Source organism: Rhizophagus irregularis, chromosome 7 (assembly GCF_026210795.1).
Source record: "Rhizophagus irregularis chromosome 7, complete sequence".
Lineage (NCBI taxonomy): Eukaryota > Fungi > Glomeromycota > Glomeromycetes > Glomerales > Glomeraceae > Rhizophagus > Rhizophagus irregularis.
The window spans coordinates 4964783-4981034 of record NC_089435.1 but is presented as its reverse complement, the minus strand read 5'-3'; the positions used below and the strand labels follow the sequence as shown (position 1 = coordinate 4981034).

Below are 16252 nucleotides of genomic sequence, written 5' to 3'. Positions count from 1 at the left end.
ATCTCGATTCAAATAATTCATTAAAATGATCAGCTTTTAAAATCTTACTGAATAAATATTACGTAAGGCTAAATATGTTTTTTCAAGCTCGATGAGATTTTATTTCAGAGTTTATTTCAGTGATGTGTAGAGGTTTTTAATCTGCTGTTATACCACGCAGAATTTTATGCGGTGTATCGTAATAGGACCGGGGTTGCCAGAGTTATGAAAAAAATTTCTTTAGCGCTAGTGTTATTTTATTGCATATTGCATACACGGCACCATGTGCTAAGCTTGATTTCTCATAAAAATAAAAAATTTACTGCAAAACTCGCTTAAAACGGTTTCTATTTTTTTCAAGAGATGAATCGGATAATCGACTAGAAGAACTTTCGCTACTAGAGGTAGGTCGGATTGATTGGCCACGCTCAGCTGATCAAATTCGACCTGAAGTCTTTGGAGTTTTTGGGTAACAATTGCATAACGTTGGATCATTTCATTTCGGAGAGTTTCGCAAAACTATGAATTTGGTCACCATTGATAAAATTTCAGAGATGTAGCCAGCATCACGTGAATTGATTTTAGCGATTAAGTTCATTGTTTATTCTGCCGAGCTCCGTAGTGAAAGTAGAATTAACTTCAGAAAGACATGTGAAAAGTTCGTTGGCAATTTTAATATTAACTACTGCGGTAAGTTTTCTGTAGACATCAAGTAAGGATTCTTTCGATTTCCGTAGTAATACTTCCATCACGTGCCGTATTATTTCGTTAATTTCGGATATACGTGTGGAAAGCTCATTAGCAATTTTATTATCACGTATAGGAAGTCATTGGAGAATTGGTTTCATGATGACATAATTCAAGAAACATGCGCTAAGAAGAATAAAAAAGTGTGAAGTCTCAAAGATGTGCCACAACGCCTACAAGGTGTTTTTTTGCAAAGCAAGTGCAGAGTGAAGTAAGTGTAAAGTAAATAAAATAGATTTGTTTTGCATTATTTTTTATTATTATTTTTTTTATAGTGAGGCGTTTGCTTGTCAAAACAGATCTGTGATTCTTTATACATACAAAGATTATGTATTTACTTATCGATGCTTGTAAAATTGGAATAGTGAACCCAACATCAAATTATAAATCTGGGAACATTTGGTCGAAGGCGCTGTGCATGAAAATGATATCATGTATATACCTCTTGTTTCTGGAAAAAAAAAGAAATGTTAAGATCCAGACCGGTGCTTGTACCTAAAGACGAAAAAAGTTAGAGTATCCCACAACGGCACAACCCCATAACCCACAACACCACAAAATTACGGAGGCACGATCATCAACTACGGATTATATCACCTCTTTAGGCTATTCTAGCTTTTTTCTTTGAGGGATTCGTCTTCTGCACTTATCGCAAAAATTACCTTCTTGACCCTCCTCGTATTACTTTCTTGACCCGGTCAAAATATACATGATTATGCCCTAAAAAATTTTATCCGAATATTTCCATTATTTCTCCGTGGCTTTCGTAAAATTCCGTGAAATGATACATTCACGGATATCCATGTTAGAAAGATTAAAATTTCCATGATTTAAGGCTAGGGATGTATGACAAACATATTCTTTTTTTGACCTGAAAATTAAAAACATTAACACGCTATTATTTCATTATTTTTTTTTCTTTTACAAGAGTGTAGACACAAAAAGAATTTTTTGCAAGACGTTAATATTAATAAATAGATTTATAATACTTAATGAAAAAATAATGCGGCACAGTCAGTACTAATTTTTAAAAAATTAATTTTTTATTTAATATTTTATATCAAAGCATTATCATATATTGTAAAAATTAAAAAATATTCAGTTAAGGGAACAAAGTTTTTGACAAGTTATTTTCAAAAATATTTCTTTTTGTTAATCACACTATCAGTTATCGCGTGACTTATAATAAACATGAATATACATGTTTAAAAATCAATCTTTATAAATATATAAGAAAGAGCCCGGCTGGTTAAGTAAAAATGAAAATTTATCAGTATTTTTTTCTTTATATTATTGTTATTTACATAATAATTCGTACATTGGACCATAGAATGATTAAAAGAAATTCATAATTTAATTAAAATTAAAATATATACTATAATTAATACAAATCCTTCAAGTTAAACTTTTTTCGTCCCTGATTCGGTCGAAAAGTTGCTTGAATTGGGTCCAGAACTCCAGATAGATAAGCTGATGCTTCTGAATATTGAGCCTGAGCCTGCAAGGAAATATATTGGTAAGACATAATAAAAAGACATTGAGTTGTAATCTCCCAGAAGAGTTTGCACGTGGTTGGTTTGATGCTTCGGATTGGTTCGTCACATTTTGTTGATCGTTCTGGTAATTCATAACGCCGTTTTGGAGCTTCATTAGGAAAATTTTCTCCGATGATATATATTTGACTCGAGTCAATCATGGTCAACTATATTTCGTATTACAGTATTACGTATGTCAGTCTGGATTCCTTAAAGATTTTTTTTTTTTAGGAATCCTTAAGGATCCAGTAATTCATAGAATCCTTAAAGATCTTTATAATTTAGTAAATTATTGGATCCTTAAGGATTCCAGGACAATTTAAGGAATCTCTAAGGATCCATGTCCCAAAAAATTTACTGATGCTTATTTTGCTAGAAAGTTCAGCAATTTTTTAAAAAAAAATAGTTAATTGAATTCCTGTATTAAAAGTAGTTATTAAAAAAATTAAAAATAGCTATTTGATAATTTACACTATTTGGAAACTTACTGATTTTCTCTGGCAAAACAATAACATATTCATTATTATTGCCTTCATATCTAATAAAATTTTCCCACCTTCATCATATTTTATTTTACCAATGACAAAAATTGTTTTATAAATAACATTTTCGAAAAAGAGTGAATTTATGGATGACTTTTAATTTTTTTGCAAATAAAATTTTTATTGAAAAATCAAAGATAAAGGTGATTAAATCCCAAAAAAAAAACCAAAATTGAAAAAACAAAGTCCCAAAGATTAAAATCAAAAACTAAAAACAAAGGTAATTAAATCCCAAAGGATTCTCAAGGCCGTTCTCTAGGCCGTTCTCAAGCACTGATTCATTACACGATTTGATTGGCTAAAAAACTGAGAGTGATGATCATTTAAGTCTCGTGTTGATTGCCATTTTTATTTATTTTGCTTCAATTGATTGTTTCTTGAGCATTATCTCAATCGCTTACTGATCTCATTGAGGGAAGTGCAAGACACCAAAGGCAAAGAAGATGTTTAAATCCCAAAGATCTAATCGTCATAAAAAAAAACCTAAATTTAATAGAGCGTCATGCCGATCGTTTGCCGATCATTTCCAAAAAAGGAACAACTTAATTTTTGACGAAAAATTTAAAAAAGGTAATTTTGCCTGCTATACAAATTTACTACTTAGAGCCCTAACAAGGGTCATAAATAACATTTTTGAAAATTTTGACAATTTGTGACATGGAGATGAGTAATATCAAATCTCGCAATTATTTTATTTATAATGTTAACAGAAATACTGTTTCTTTTTCATTATTGAAGTAAAATTATAAATGTTACTCAAAACAACGAAACTAACCGATTATTGAGAAAAAAAAACACAGCAAATCACAATAATTATGTCTATTGTACTTCGTATTTTATACGCCAGATGTTAACTGCTTCAGATGTCAACCGGCCTAATGCATTAAGAAAGTTGGCCAACATTATGAATGATGGATGTGTCGAAAATTTGAAGTACTATACGATAAAATAATATATAATATCAAAATAATAACTGCCGTTTTTTGTAAATTTTTTTGAACGAAACAAAAATCAGATAACAAAAAAAAAATAAGTCCCAGTAAAAAAACGCTATTGTTTAATATTTATCTAGTAAGGAAAAATATAAATAAAATAAAATAGAATAATTTTTTTAAGAATCTAGTAAGTGAAAATCAAAATCTAAACTTTTTCATGCTACGTTATCCTTCTCTTTCTTCTCCACTTTCTTTTCGTTCATTCCTTCATTTTTTAAAATTGATTTATACATTACCATAATCCAAACAGTAACTAACAAAGCGCTTAAATTTAGAAATATCTTATTGAAAATATTTGGAGTTTGTAAAAGAAAATAATTAATTAAGGAAGGTAAATAAAGTACATTTATGCTTACAAATTCTTCAATAATGCTAAAATAAGCATAATATTTAGATACTACATTATTATAAATTTCTTGCTTCTCAATATATACTTCTAATTTTTCTCTACGATATGCTGTTATTAATATCGTAAATTGAATAATAAATATAAGAGAAGCAGAAATAACCGAAGACATGACAAAACTTTGTGTAATATTTTCTTTTAAATCATTTAGTAAAAAGCAAAGTATAATTCCAAAAAAAGTTAAAGCTGTGAACTTTGCTGCTAAGCGTAACATCTCAATAAAAATTTTTTCTTTGTTAAAATTTTTACTTGACTTTCCTTCATCAACCTTTCCTTGAAATATATCATCCTTTTCTTGAAATATATCATCCTTTCCTTGAATTATATCATCCTTTTCTTGAAATATATCATCCTTTTCTTGAAATATATCATCCTTTCCTTGAATTATATATACATCCTGAAACATACCATCCAACTTTTTTTGAAGTTCCAACTCTTCTTTAAGTCTCAACTCTTCTTGAAGTTTCAACTTTTCTTGAAGTTTCAACTCTTGTGTATTATCAAAATTTTCTTCAAATGCATTATTCAATTTTGATTTAGCTTCATCATACTCTGATTTAGCTTTATTAAACTTTCCATCTATATCACTATCAGCAAACTTTAATTTAGCTTCATTAAACTCTAATTTAACTTTATTCAACTTTCCCTCTATATCACTAGAAGCTGATTCCGATGTGTTTACCTTATCTATCGGTGTTTTATTTTGTGATGATGGATCTACTATTTGTTCAAGGGTTTTAACTTTTTTTTTAAGGGTTTGAAATTTTGGTTCATATTCTCTTTTAGTGAGAAAAATATTTTCAAGAGTTTGAATTTGTGTTTTAATATATTCATCAAAAAATTGTTTAAGGATTTGAATGATTTGAATGATTTGAGCAAAAAATTGGGTAAAAATTTTCCATCTTGATTCATGAATTTCTTCAAGTATTTGAATACTTTCATCAAAGTATTTTTTAAGATTTTGAATTTGTAATTTAAACTTATATTCAAGGGTTTGTTGAAGAGTTTTAAGAGTTTGAAATTGTGTTTTAATGCTATTTTCAAAAGTTCGAATTTGTTCATTTTGTGTTTTGACAGCTTTTTTGAGAGTTTCTTTAAGGTCATAAATTTCCCCTTTGAACTTTTTTTCAAATTTTTTTTCTAAAATTTCTAATGGATTGGGTTCTGTTTTCTCTTTTTTAATAATAAGGAAAATAATAAAATTTCCTATAATTTCAATTCCTAATAAACCAAATACAATATGTTGTAAAATTTTAACAAAGTTAGAAACTTTAAATGATGAAAAAATAAAAGCTATTTCTTGTTGTATGGCGACATTGATAAAAAATACAAGCGATCTAGATAAACGAACAAATGATTTTGACTCATAGCCATAATCTACGATTAAAAAAACTAGCAGTGGTACCATGAAATTAATTAAAACATCAATATAACCTGAAAATGCTTCTAAAGCATAATCATTATCATTAGATACTTGCGCCGTAACAAAAGGACACAATAAACAAATAAAGATAATAACGAAGAACATTTTTATGGTTGAAATAAGCGAAATAATTACAATCTACCGTGAATGATGGCGAAAAAAAAAAATTTAAATATTTTTTTTTCAAGGTTATATTAAACTAAATAAATCACCGTTTTCATTGAATATTCCATATTAGATCAATTAAATAGAGAATTAGGAATAACGGCGTAACGTACAGATTGTACAGTTGTACACCTGAATAATTTTTGCATTCTACATATTTTTGGCAACCAATGCTGAAAAACAGTAATGAAAAAATTTTTATGATAATCTTGTACAATTAGTTTAAATCCCTTGTACTATACCTCTTAATGATTTATGTTCAATGAATAAGATATATACTGTACATGTGTAATTTAATTATGTTTGTTAATTATAAATAATTATATTATTATATTTATAATCATTATCTTGAAATGCATTGAATTTCAAAAATTGGGCGCTATTTAATCATAATTAAGTTGAATTCTATGAAAAAAAAAAAAATTATTATTGACGTTCTTTAATCGGGAGATTTGAAAAAAGAAACATTTTTTTTTTCATTTGTTGATACTTTTTTAGTTTAGTTTTGATTTTTTTATAAAGGAAATTTGATTAAACATTACTTTTAAATATAATTAAGGCGGAAACTACCATGCTGTACACGCACCATGCACGTGCATGACTGCGCATCGAAGTACAAATGATCTTATTTATATATAGATTTTTTTTTTTTGAGCTTTCAGAAAAAAAAGTTTACATGTAACACTGTATTAAATTCGGCCGAGCTCTACTATTGTATATCTTTTTTATGCAAGTAAAAAGAATCATTGGTTACATTTCTTTAAAAAAAAGTTTTTTTTTTTATATTTGAGGTGCGTGATCAAGTAGAAGAGGTTCCACATTTCTATTTCTGCATAGAGCAATTCAAATATGTAAATTAAATATAAATCCAGATAAAAAATTTTTTTTTACTTTTTTTCGCCATCATTCACGACAAAATGCCCTTTTTATTTATTATCTTTATCACTTTTTTGTGCCCTTTTGTTTCGGCGCAAGTATCTGCTGATGATTACGCTCAAAAAGCGTTCTTAGGTTATATTGATGTTTTAATCAATTTTATGGTTCCATTAATCATTTTTGTAATCGTAGACTACGAATATGATGACTATGGTTCAAGTACATTAGTTTACTTAACTAGGTCAATTGTATATTTTGTTAACATTTGCATACAACAAGAATTAGCTTTTATTTTTTCACCAGTTAGAAAAGTTTCTAACTTTATTAAAATTTTACAGCATATTGTAGTTGTTTTATTTGGAATTGAAATTATCGGAAATTTTTATATTTTCTTTAAAACTAAAACAAAAACTGAAGAAGAAAAGGTTGAAAAAGAATTTAAAAAGCAAATCTTAGTCATTAAACAAGCTCTTAAAGAAATTGTCAAAGCACAAAATGAACAAATTAAAATTGTTAAACAAACCCTTGAAGATAGCTTCAAAACACAAATTCAAACTCTTAAAAAATCCTTTGAAGAAAACACACAAAAACAAATTCAAGCTCTTAAAAAATCCCTTGAAGTAAGCGTCCAAAAAAAAATTCAACCTCTCAAAAAATCCTTTGAAGAACATGTTCAAACTTTCAAACAATCTTTTGAGGAAGGCATTCGAACTATTGAACAATCTTTTGGAGAAAGCATTAAAACGCAAATTCAAACTCTTGAAGAAAATCTTAATAAAAATTTCCTCCCTAAAAGAGTATATCAACCAAAATTTCAAATTCTTGAAGAAAGAGTTAAGACTTTGGAACAAAAAATAGAACCACCATCAACACAAGCTACTTTTTTTAGTCACTTTTTAACGTGTATGACGGATTTTATTGAAACGAGTAAAGCTAAATTTCCAACTCTAAATTCCATATCAAATGAAAATCTCAAATCAACTGAAACCCTCCTCCGATCATCGAATTCTGAAAATCTCAAATCAACTGAAACCCTCCTCCGATCATCGAATTCAACTGAATATCCCAAATCAACTAAAAATCTCAAATCAACCCTCCGATCATCGAATTCAACTGAAAATCGATCAACTGAAAATCGATCCAAAAAAATTTTTATTCAATCGTTTTTCTTAGTAAACTATACAGCTTTAACTCTCTTTGTAATTGTACTTGGTTTTTTACTTAATGACTTAAAAGAAAATTTTACACAAAGTTTTGTCGTGTGTTTAATTATTACTATTTCTCTTACATCTATAATTCAATTTACGATATTAATAATGGCATATCGTAGAGGAAACTTAGAAGTATATATTAAGAAGAATCAAGAAATTTATAAAGATATATTGCCTAAATATCAAGTTTATATTTTCATTATTGAAGAATTTATAAACGTTAATGTGCTTTATTTACCTTCCTTAATTAATTATTTTCTTTTACAAACTCCTGATATTTTCAATAAGATATTTCTAAATCTAAGTGCTTTGTTAGTTACTGTTTGGATTATAATAATGTATAAATTAATTTTAAAAAATGAAGGAATAAAGAATTGTTGATTTCGAAGAGATCAGGTGATTTGTCGATCAATCATAGCCAAAAAAACAATAAAACAATTAACGAATAACGAGTAATTATATAAATTAATCTTATATAATAGTTATAAATGATTTTATTAAGACGTAATAAATTATATAAAAACAATTAAAAATTTTTATTATTAGTAACTGTTCGTTTTATTTTCTTTTTTTAGGTGACTCTCTTAACATAGGACTGATTTGCAAATCACATTCATCGATCGGAAATTATTTGTGGTTATCAGTTATAACATTTTTCAATCTTATAAGTTTGGATTTGTCATTATCCGAAAAAAAAACATTTATTCATTTTGTTCAAAAAGTTATCACTAAATAATCGATAATTAAAACAAATTTCTATAATCATAAAAGTGTGGTGGGCTGGTGGCGTCAGTGAAAACGCGAAATGAATCGCAGCTAACATGTGATTGTACTTTATCAAAATACAAACATTTTTTTTTTTTGTACACTTTGTATTGTGTATTGTAGGGTTGTAGGGTTATCATCTTTTTTCTCATTTTTCATTGTAAAAAAAGGGGTAGGTCGGAGTATCAATAAACCTGTTTCGTCATTGTAATGTTTTTTTTAAGTTCAATTTAATATGACGATATTGATATTCTCATTGCTTGTATGAGTTGCATCTTGTTTCAGATTTTTTTTTTTGAATAATTTTGTTTCCTTTTACCAAACTTTCGGTCATTATCATTAGTATAAAATGATTGCATAAAATGATTGGGTCATAAATTTATAAACTTAAAGTAACCAAAAATAAATATTGATTCAAAATTTATTAATAATAATTTTACGCAGGGGCGTTGCAACGCACCCTACCGATCATTTATGATCACTAAAACATAAGGATACTTTATTTGACACGTCTCGTTATGATATAGATGATGACGATTAGACATTGTACATTATGTTCTTGATAAAGAATTTTGTCTAAATAGTGATGTAGTGTACTGTATATATTTTTTTTATTAATGCATGTAACAAATGTAGCCCTTATATTCTCTGGAATTACTATAAAAAAAAGCATTGGTTATATGATCATATAAAAAATCATTATATCCATGCATCAATCCGTCATGCTTCTTTGTATTTTCATTATTTATATATATAAAAGAAACTTTTAAATATTTTTCACATCTTATCGATCAATTGATGAATTTTGGTGTTTTAATATACAAATTAATTTTAGATACAATTTATAAATAATGATAACAATTATTATATTTAATTAGAATTTTCTCATCAATTAATCAATTTGATTTAGTAAATATTAATAATGCGTATACCATCACGAAATTAAACCAAATAAATCTTATGTTTACTAAATAGTAAATATTTAATAAACATTAAAATTTTATACTTATTAAACAATAAAAAAAATAATTGTTAAAATGAATGAAAAAAAGTTTTTTTTAACGCAAATGAATTTATCAATGACATTATGATGTTTAATTATCTTCTTAGGAAATATTCAGGTTTAATCTTCTCCTTAAACCGCAGTTATTACAATATCGTTTAGTAATTGTAATGACACAATGTATATAAATATGGATGAGGTAATTATTTATTTCAAAAAAATTATACACATGTTCTAAATATGGAAATACAAAAAATAATTCCCACATGAAGTGAAACAAAAAATATTTTTTTGAAAGTTAAAAATTACATTATGGAGCATATATATATATATATATATAGCCTCCCCCTTTTTAAATATATATATGTATGACATGAGTATGTTAGTGAGAGAAAAAAAAATTTTACTCTTAATTATTTACTCTTAATTACTCTTAAACAAAAAGAATATACCCGCAAAAATCTCTACAATGTGTTACATTCAACGACTTACTCAGGAGTTTACGGTAAAGGAAATTATGGCTGTTGCAAGATTGAATGATGATGATCCGACAAAAATTTTATATTTGAGAGTAAAGGTCTTATGATTTTAATAAAGGCCAGGTGATTTTCTTGAAAGGAAAGTTCATTGCTTGCGCCAGTTGGTATAGTGTATGTATTGTTTTGCGCGTGTCCTTTTGAAATCAACCAAAAATTTGTTAATTTTTTTTTATTTTATAAATCATAAACATATCAAAGGTTAATGCAATGTCCGTTAAGTTGATTGATAATATGGAATTCGATGATATACCTGCGATTGGGTTAAATGTCATGATTATGGGACTAACCACCAAGACAGTCAGAAATATTGATAATCAATCAATTATTGATTTCTATATAGAGGAAAACTTAGGAGATTGGGAACCGAGAGAATTTTGGGTTGAGGTTCGTCTCAGATATCTCACTAACAAGACTAATTCTATAAACTGATCAAAGCATGCGATCTACTACTGCTTTGATTATGGGTACGCTAACCTATCAGATGCCGGTGCTCACCTTTTTTCTTGAATGTTCTGATTTTAACGTATACACACCTATTTAGTATATTTTTGATTTTCAATTAATACATTATTTAATTTTTTTTTTAATTGTATTTTTTTATTTCATTAATTTTAATTATTAAATCTATTAAAATATTAATCATTTGTTAAAATTTTTCATATTGATTTTATTAGTTTAATGTAATTTTTTAATAAAAAGTAAATAAAATTTAAAACAATACATCGAGTGAAAAGATTTATTTTCCTTCATTAATCTAATAATAATTTACACCATTTATGATAATCACGATTAAAAATAAGCTTCCTAACATTTCGCACATTTACGAACTTTAATTTTATTATTAAAATTGAATTATAAAAAAATAATATGCTCCGACCCCCGATCATTGATCCCATGACGCTATTAATTAATACTCCCACATTTGCTCCCGTCAGTCCCGTATTCTCTGGTGGGTACTGGAACAAAAAAAATACTGGCTAGTTATAATATAATAAAGTCACATTATTTCTAATTATAATTATCATGTGTCTTAAAAAATGGTGCTAAAATATAATAAAATCATATTATTTTCCAATTAAAGTACAATATAGTATTGTTAATTCAATTATGACATTTTATTTATAGACTATAGAGTATTGTTAAAAATTTAAATATTGTATTTTTATTTATATAGTATTGTTAAAAAATCTATATACGATCTGCAGGGGGCATGACGCGTAATCAGCAAGGGATCGAAGTATTAATATATATTTATTGTTAAATAAATATTGATATATATGTCAATACAACTTTACAAAAATTGGAAGTATTACGTGCTTATAATCAGTTTAAGCATAAAAAAGTTCCTATTGTACAATTAAATGAAAAATAATTATATATATGAAAATATAAAATTTTGTTAAACTTTTATTTTCTGTCATACTGTAAAATTAATGTATTCAATCAAAAAATTGAGATAAATCTTCCCGTATATACTGTAAATACATATGAAGCATAATACGTTCGTTTTCTAATCATGTCAAAAAGAAATAAAAGTGAAATAAAGAATATAAAAACAGAAAAATCATGTTTTCAGGTTCCAAAATTTTTTTCAATAAGCGAAATTTGTAATATAAAATCAATAAACGTAAAAGGTCTATTTAGTAAGTCATTTGTGTGTGATATTTTATTAAAAATCGTATAAATTATAGCTGAAGTTTAACAAACGTCTACAGATTTTTCTTTAATTCTTGTATAAGTAACTATAACACTTGTATTTCATACATTAAACTAGAATTATCTTCACATTCAAGAATTGGCTTTATTTCCATGATTAGAATCTATAGCGCTACTACTACTATCATCTTCGACATTATTATCTCTAACAAATGATGTCATTACTTCTGATTTTATATTTTGTTTTAATTCTTGTTTAATATCTTGTAGAATATCTTGTTTAATTTGATCTATAATAACTTCATCTATATTAAATGATGATAATTTTCCTTGTCTGATATTTTGAATAATTTCATTATTTGTTGAGTTGTTTCCTAATTCACGTGTTATCCCTCGTTGATTATTATTATAATTTGGTGAATTTGATACAAATTCTTGTCCATAATTCGAAATTATTAATTCTGTAGGGATTGGTTCATTATTATATAATCCATTATTCGTTATTCCAGGATTTGAAATAATATTTTCGTTATTATTCAGTCCAGGGGTTGCAATTGCTTTAGAATTTTCTTTTTTATCTTTATACATTCTCACTAAAAAGTAGTATAAACCAACTATGAAAATTAAAATTAAATTACTAACTGTCCCTCCAATAATTGAAGCAGCTATAGAGTTACCACTTTCTGAAGGATTTGATGAATTTACTGATGATGTTCGTGATCCTGATGATGGTAATAATTTTCCAGTCGAAATTGGTGTTAATGTGGATAAAGTATTTATTTTTGTTAATGGTGGTATTGCTGGTGTAGGAGATTCAGCTAAAACTCCTATTGATGAAGCATCTTCTGGCGGTGGTTGCGGAGGAAGTGGAGCATCTTTAGGTGCTTGAGTATTTACTTCATATACAAATTGAAGTAAAATGATAAGGGTTATAACAATTAAAATAAGAAGCTTCATAATTAATGGAAATTATATATAAAATATTTATTTTAAAATTATTTATACTTTATAAAATAAGCTACTTCGAAATTATGTAAAAAAAAAAAGATTATTTATACTTTATAAAATAAATTACTTTGAAACTATGTAAAAAAGATTTATTTAAAGATTATTTATACTTTATAATTTAATTATTTATCTAAAAAAAGAAGTAATGCTAATTAAATTTGTTTCATGTTGTTCATATATGTTACATCTACCTACTTTTGTGCAAACAATATTGAATTGGATTTTCCTAAAAAAAACATAGTAGTACAAACAAACAAGCACTTAAAAAAATTTTTGAATTAATAAAGAAAAAGTTTTTTGTCATAAAATTTTTTCATAACAATGAGAAAACTTTTATCTTGCATTGTAAAACAGAAGAAAAAAAGGTGTGATTAATTCACATGACTTAGCCAATTATATACGATCAAATAACCCGTTTTTTGGCTTTGGCTAATATATGTTTAAAAATAAGGAGGGAGGTTAATAAAATAAGAAACAAATTAATTCATATAAAATTAAACCAAACAAGGACAATTTATATTAAATATAGTGGGTAGTTTGCGATTTTAATATATATATATATTTACTGTATATACATATTTTTGCTATTATTTATTAATTCGCTAATAAATATAATGTTACTTGCCTTTTAAGATTTTATTTGTTTTTATCTAATATCCTGTATACCTAAAAAACCAGTTGCATTATAAATCCTTCTCATTTATTTATTTTGCGGAATAATCGATTATTTTATCCAAAATTATTGTAATTAGTCCTATGATAAGTTTATTGTTGTAATCAAATTTTTACGTAGTTTTTTTATTTCCATTTGTGAATTATATTAAATAATCGTTGGTAATGACTTCATTAATATATATATATATTTTACATAGGTGTTAAACATTACATATTAATATATAGTAATTATTGTACTCTTTCGGTATAACTTTTTTTTTGAATAATTAATTTCATTTTCTATTGAATTATTTCTTAACTCGTGTGTTGTTTCTTGTTGGTTATTATGATTTGATGAATTTATTCCTTGTTACTTTATTTGAAATCACTGAGTCAGTAAAATCGGTAAATTTATTATTCGTTATCCCTGGATTTGAATTGTTATTGGTGTTATTCTTTTGGAATTATCTTCACTTTCAAGAATTGGCTTCACTTTCATTATCTATAGCGCTATTTTGAAAATGTTTCATTTAAAAGAAAGTTTTTGTCAGTTTGGCAAAAATTTCACAATCATATATATTTGATGCTAATACGTACAGTAAATTTTAATTTCGGCCAAATTTATAATTCCGGCCAGAATTAAATAAGTCGTTAGTTTGTCATCCGCGAAAAAAATTCTTCAATTAACTTTAATTAATGTTCTATTAGTCATCTATATAAGAACCGGACAGTTTTATTAATTATAATAATTTTTGCAGTTTTAGAATCCAAAATTCCTTCTAATTGAAGTACTGTTATAATAATATAATATTAAAAATTTCATTTCATAAATTTACTATGCACTTTGGATTCCATTTATTAAATTTATTAATAAATTCATAGTATTTGCACCACTTTTACTATAATAATTTACCAGTTCTTATACGGATTCCCAATTAAGTATGATTTTTACTACTGCTACTACTACTATCATCTTCAACATCATTATCTCTAACAAATGATGTCATTATTTTTGATTTTATATTTTGTTTTAATTCTTGTTTGATATCTTGTAGAATATCTTGTTTCATTTGATCTATAATATCTTCATCTATATTAAATGATGATAAATTTCCTTGTCTGATATTTTGAATAATTTCATTGTTTGTTAAGTTGTTTCCTAATTCACGTGTTATCCCTTGTTGATTATTATTATAATTTGGTGAATTTGGTATAAATTCTTGTCCATGATTCGAAATTATTAATTCTGTAGGGATCGGTTCATCATATAATTCATTTTCGTTATTATTCAGTCCAGGGGTCGCAATTGCTTTAGAATTTTCTTTTTTATCTTTATACATTCTCAATAAAAAGTAGCATAAACCAACTATGAAAATTAAAATCAAATTACTAACTGTCCCTCCAATAATTGAAGCAGCTATTATAAAAGTTGTAAAGTTAACATCTTCTGAAGGATTTGATGAATTTACTGGTGATGTTCGTGATCCTGATGGTCCTGCTGATGGTGATTTTCCAGTCGAAATAAGACCTTCTGAAGGATTTATTGGTAATGTTCGTGATACTGATGGTCTTGCTGATGGTGATAATTTTCCAGTTGAAATAAGACCTTCTGAAGGATTTATTGGTAATGTTCGTGATACTGATGGTCTTGCTGATGGTAATAATTTTCCAGTTGAAATTGGTGGTATTGCTGTGACTAATGTATTTATTTTTGTTGGTGGAGGTATTGCTGGTGCAGGAAATTGAGTTGAAATTGGTGGTATTGCTGTGACTAATGTATTTATTTTTGTTGGTGGAGGTATTGCTGGTGCAGGAAATTGAGATGGATCTCCTGAAGGATCTTCCGCTGGTGGAACACCTTCTTGAGTATTTACTTCATATACAAATTGAAGTAAAATTATTAAGGTTATTATAACAATTAAAATAGGAAGTTTCTTCATAATTTAATGGAAATTATGTAAAAAAGATTTATTTAAAGATTATTTATATTTTGTAAATAAGCTACTTCGAAATTATGTGAAAAAGATTTATTTAAAGATTATTTATGCTTTACAAAATAAATTATTTTAGTTGAAATTATATAAAAAGATTTATTTAAAGATTATTTATACTTTACAAAATAAATTATTTTAGTTGAAATTATGTTAAAAAGATTTATTTAAAAGGTTATTTATACTTTATAATTTAATTATTATCTAAAAACAAAGTAATGTTAATTAAATTTGTTTCATGTTGTTTCATATACAGTATGCCACATCTACCTATTTTTGTACAAACAATATTGAATTTGATTTTCCTGGAAAAACGTAGTACAACAAACAAGCACTTAAAAAAAAAATTTTGAATTAATAAGGAAAAAGTTTTTGTCATCATAAAAATTTTCTCATAATAATGAAAAAACTTTTATCTTGCATTGTAAAACAAAGAAAAAAGGTGCGATTAATTCACACGACTTAGCCAATAATATACAGTTTTTTTTTTTGCTCTCTGTATCTAAAATATATGAAGCATAATTTAAAAATAAGGAGAAAGGATTAAGATTCTAAATTTTATTCAGCAAATTTTTAAATATATGAAAAATATGAAATTTGTAATATGTAAGCTTTATGCTTGAATTCTTGACTAAAATAAGAAACAAATTAATTCATATAAATCAAATCAAACAAGGTCAATTTATATTAAATATAGTATCAGGTATGTAGTTTGTATATATATATTATATACATATTTTATTGTTTATTTCTATTA

General features: G+C 26.2%; 6 protein-coding genes across 7 annotated transcripts; 2 read left to right on the top strand and 4 right to left on the bottom strand.

The window, feature by feature from the left end:
* Positions 1–2107: 2107 nt before the first annotated feature.
* Positions 2108–2422, bottom strand: OCT59_027825 (uncharacterized protein; the record flags this gene model as incomplete). The annotated part of the gene is made up of 1 exon (XM_066137246.1): positions 2108–2422. One exon carries the CDS (start codon positions 2420–2422, stop codon positions 2108–2110), a length of 315 nt encoding a protein of 104 aa, XP_065993652.1.
* Positions 2423–3953: 1531 nt separating this feature from the next.
* On the bottom strand, positions 3954–5732 carry OCT59_027824 (uncharacterized protein; the record flags this gene model as incomplete). 2 transcript variants are annotated; one of them, XM_066137244.1, is made up of 2 exons in its annotated part: positions 3954–4860; positions 4926–4978. In XM_066137244.1, 2 exons carry the CDS (start codon positions 4976–4978, stop codon positions 3954–3956), a joined length of 960 nt encoding a protein of 319 aa, XP_065993651.1. The 2 variants fall into 2 exon arrangements, with proteins under 2 accessions (XP_065993651.1, XP_065993650.1); XM_066137243.1 differs by having other exon boundaries at positions 3954–5732.
* A 977-nt stretch (positions 5733–6709) lies between these two features.
* On the top strand, positions 6710–8260 carry OCT59_027823 (uncharacterized protein; the record flags this gene model as incomplete). The annotated part of the gene is made up of 1 exon (XM_025309853.1): positions 6710–8260. One exon carries the CDS (start codon positions 6710–6712, stop codon positions 8258–8260), a length of 1551 nt encoding a protein of 516 aa, XP_025188738.1.
* A 1856-nt stretch (positions 8261–10116) lies between these two features.
* Positions 10117–10615, top strand: OCT59_027822 (uncharacterized protein; the record flags this gene model as incomplete). Its single annotated transcript, XM_066137242.1, has 2 exons — positions 10117–10224; positions 10385–10615. The coding sequence occupies 2 exons, from the start codon at positions 10117–10119 to the stop codon at positions 10613–10615; spliced, it is 339 nt and encodes a 112-aa protein (XP_065993649.1).
* A 1359-nt stretch (positions 10616–11974) lies between these two features.
* OCT59_027821 (uncharacterized protein) lies at positions 11975–12799 on the bottom strand (the record flags this gene model as incomplete). Its single annotated transcript, XM_025323964.1, has 1 exon — positions 11975–12799. The coding sequence occupies one exon, from the start codon at positions 12797–12799 to the stop codon at positions 11975–11977; it is 825 nt and encodes a 274-aa protein (XP_025188736.1).
* A 1640-nt stretch (positions 12800–14439) lies between these two features.
* OCT59_027820 (uncharacterized protein) lies at positions 14440–15444 on the bottom strand (the record flags this gene model as incomplete). Its single annotated transcript, XM_025309852.2, has 1 exon — positions 14440–15444. One exon carries the CDS (start codon positions 15442–15444, stop codon positions 14440–14442), a length of 1005 nt encoding a protein of 334 aa, XP_025188735.2.
* Between the last annotated feature and the right edge of the window lie 808 nt (positions 15445–16252).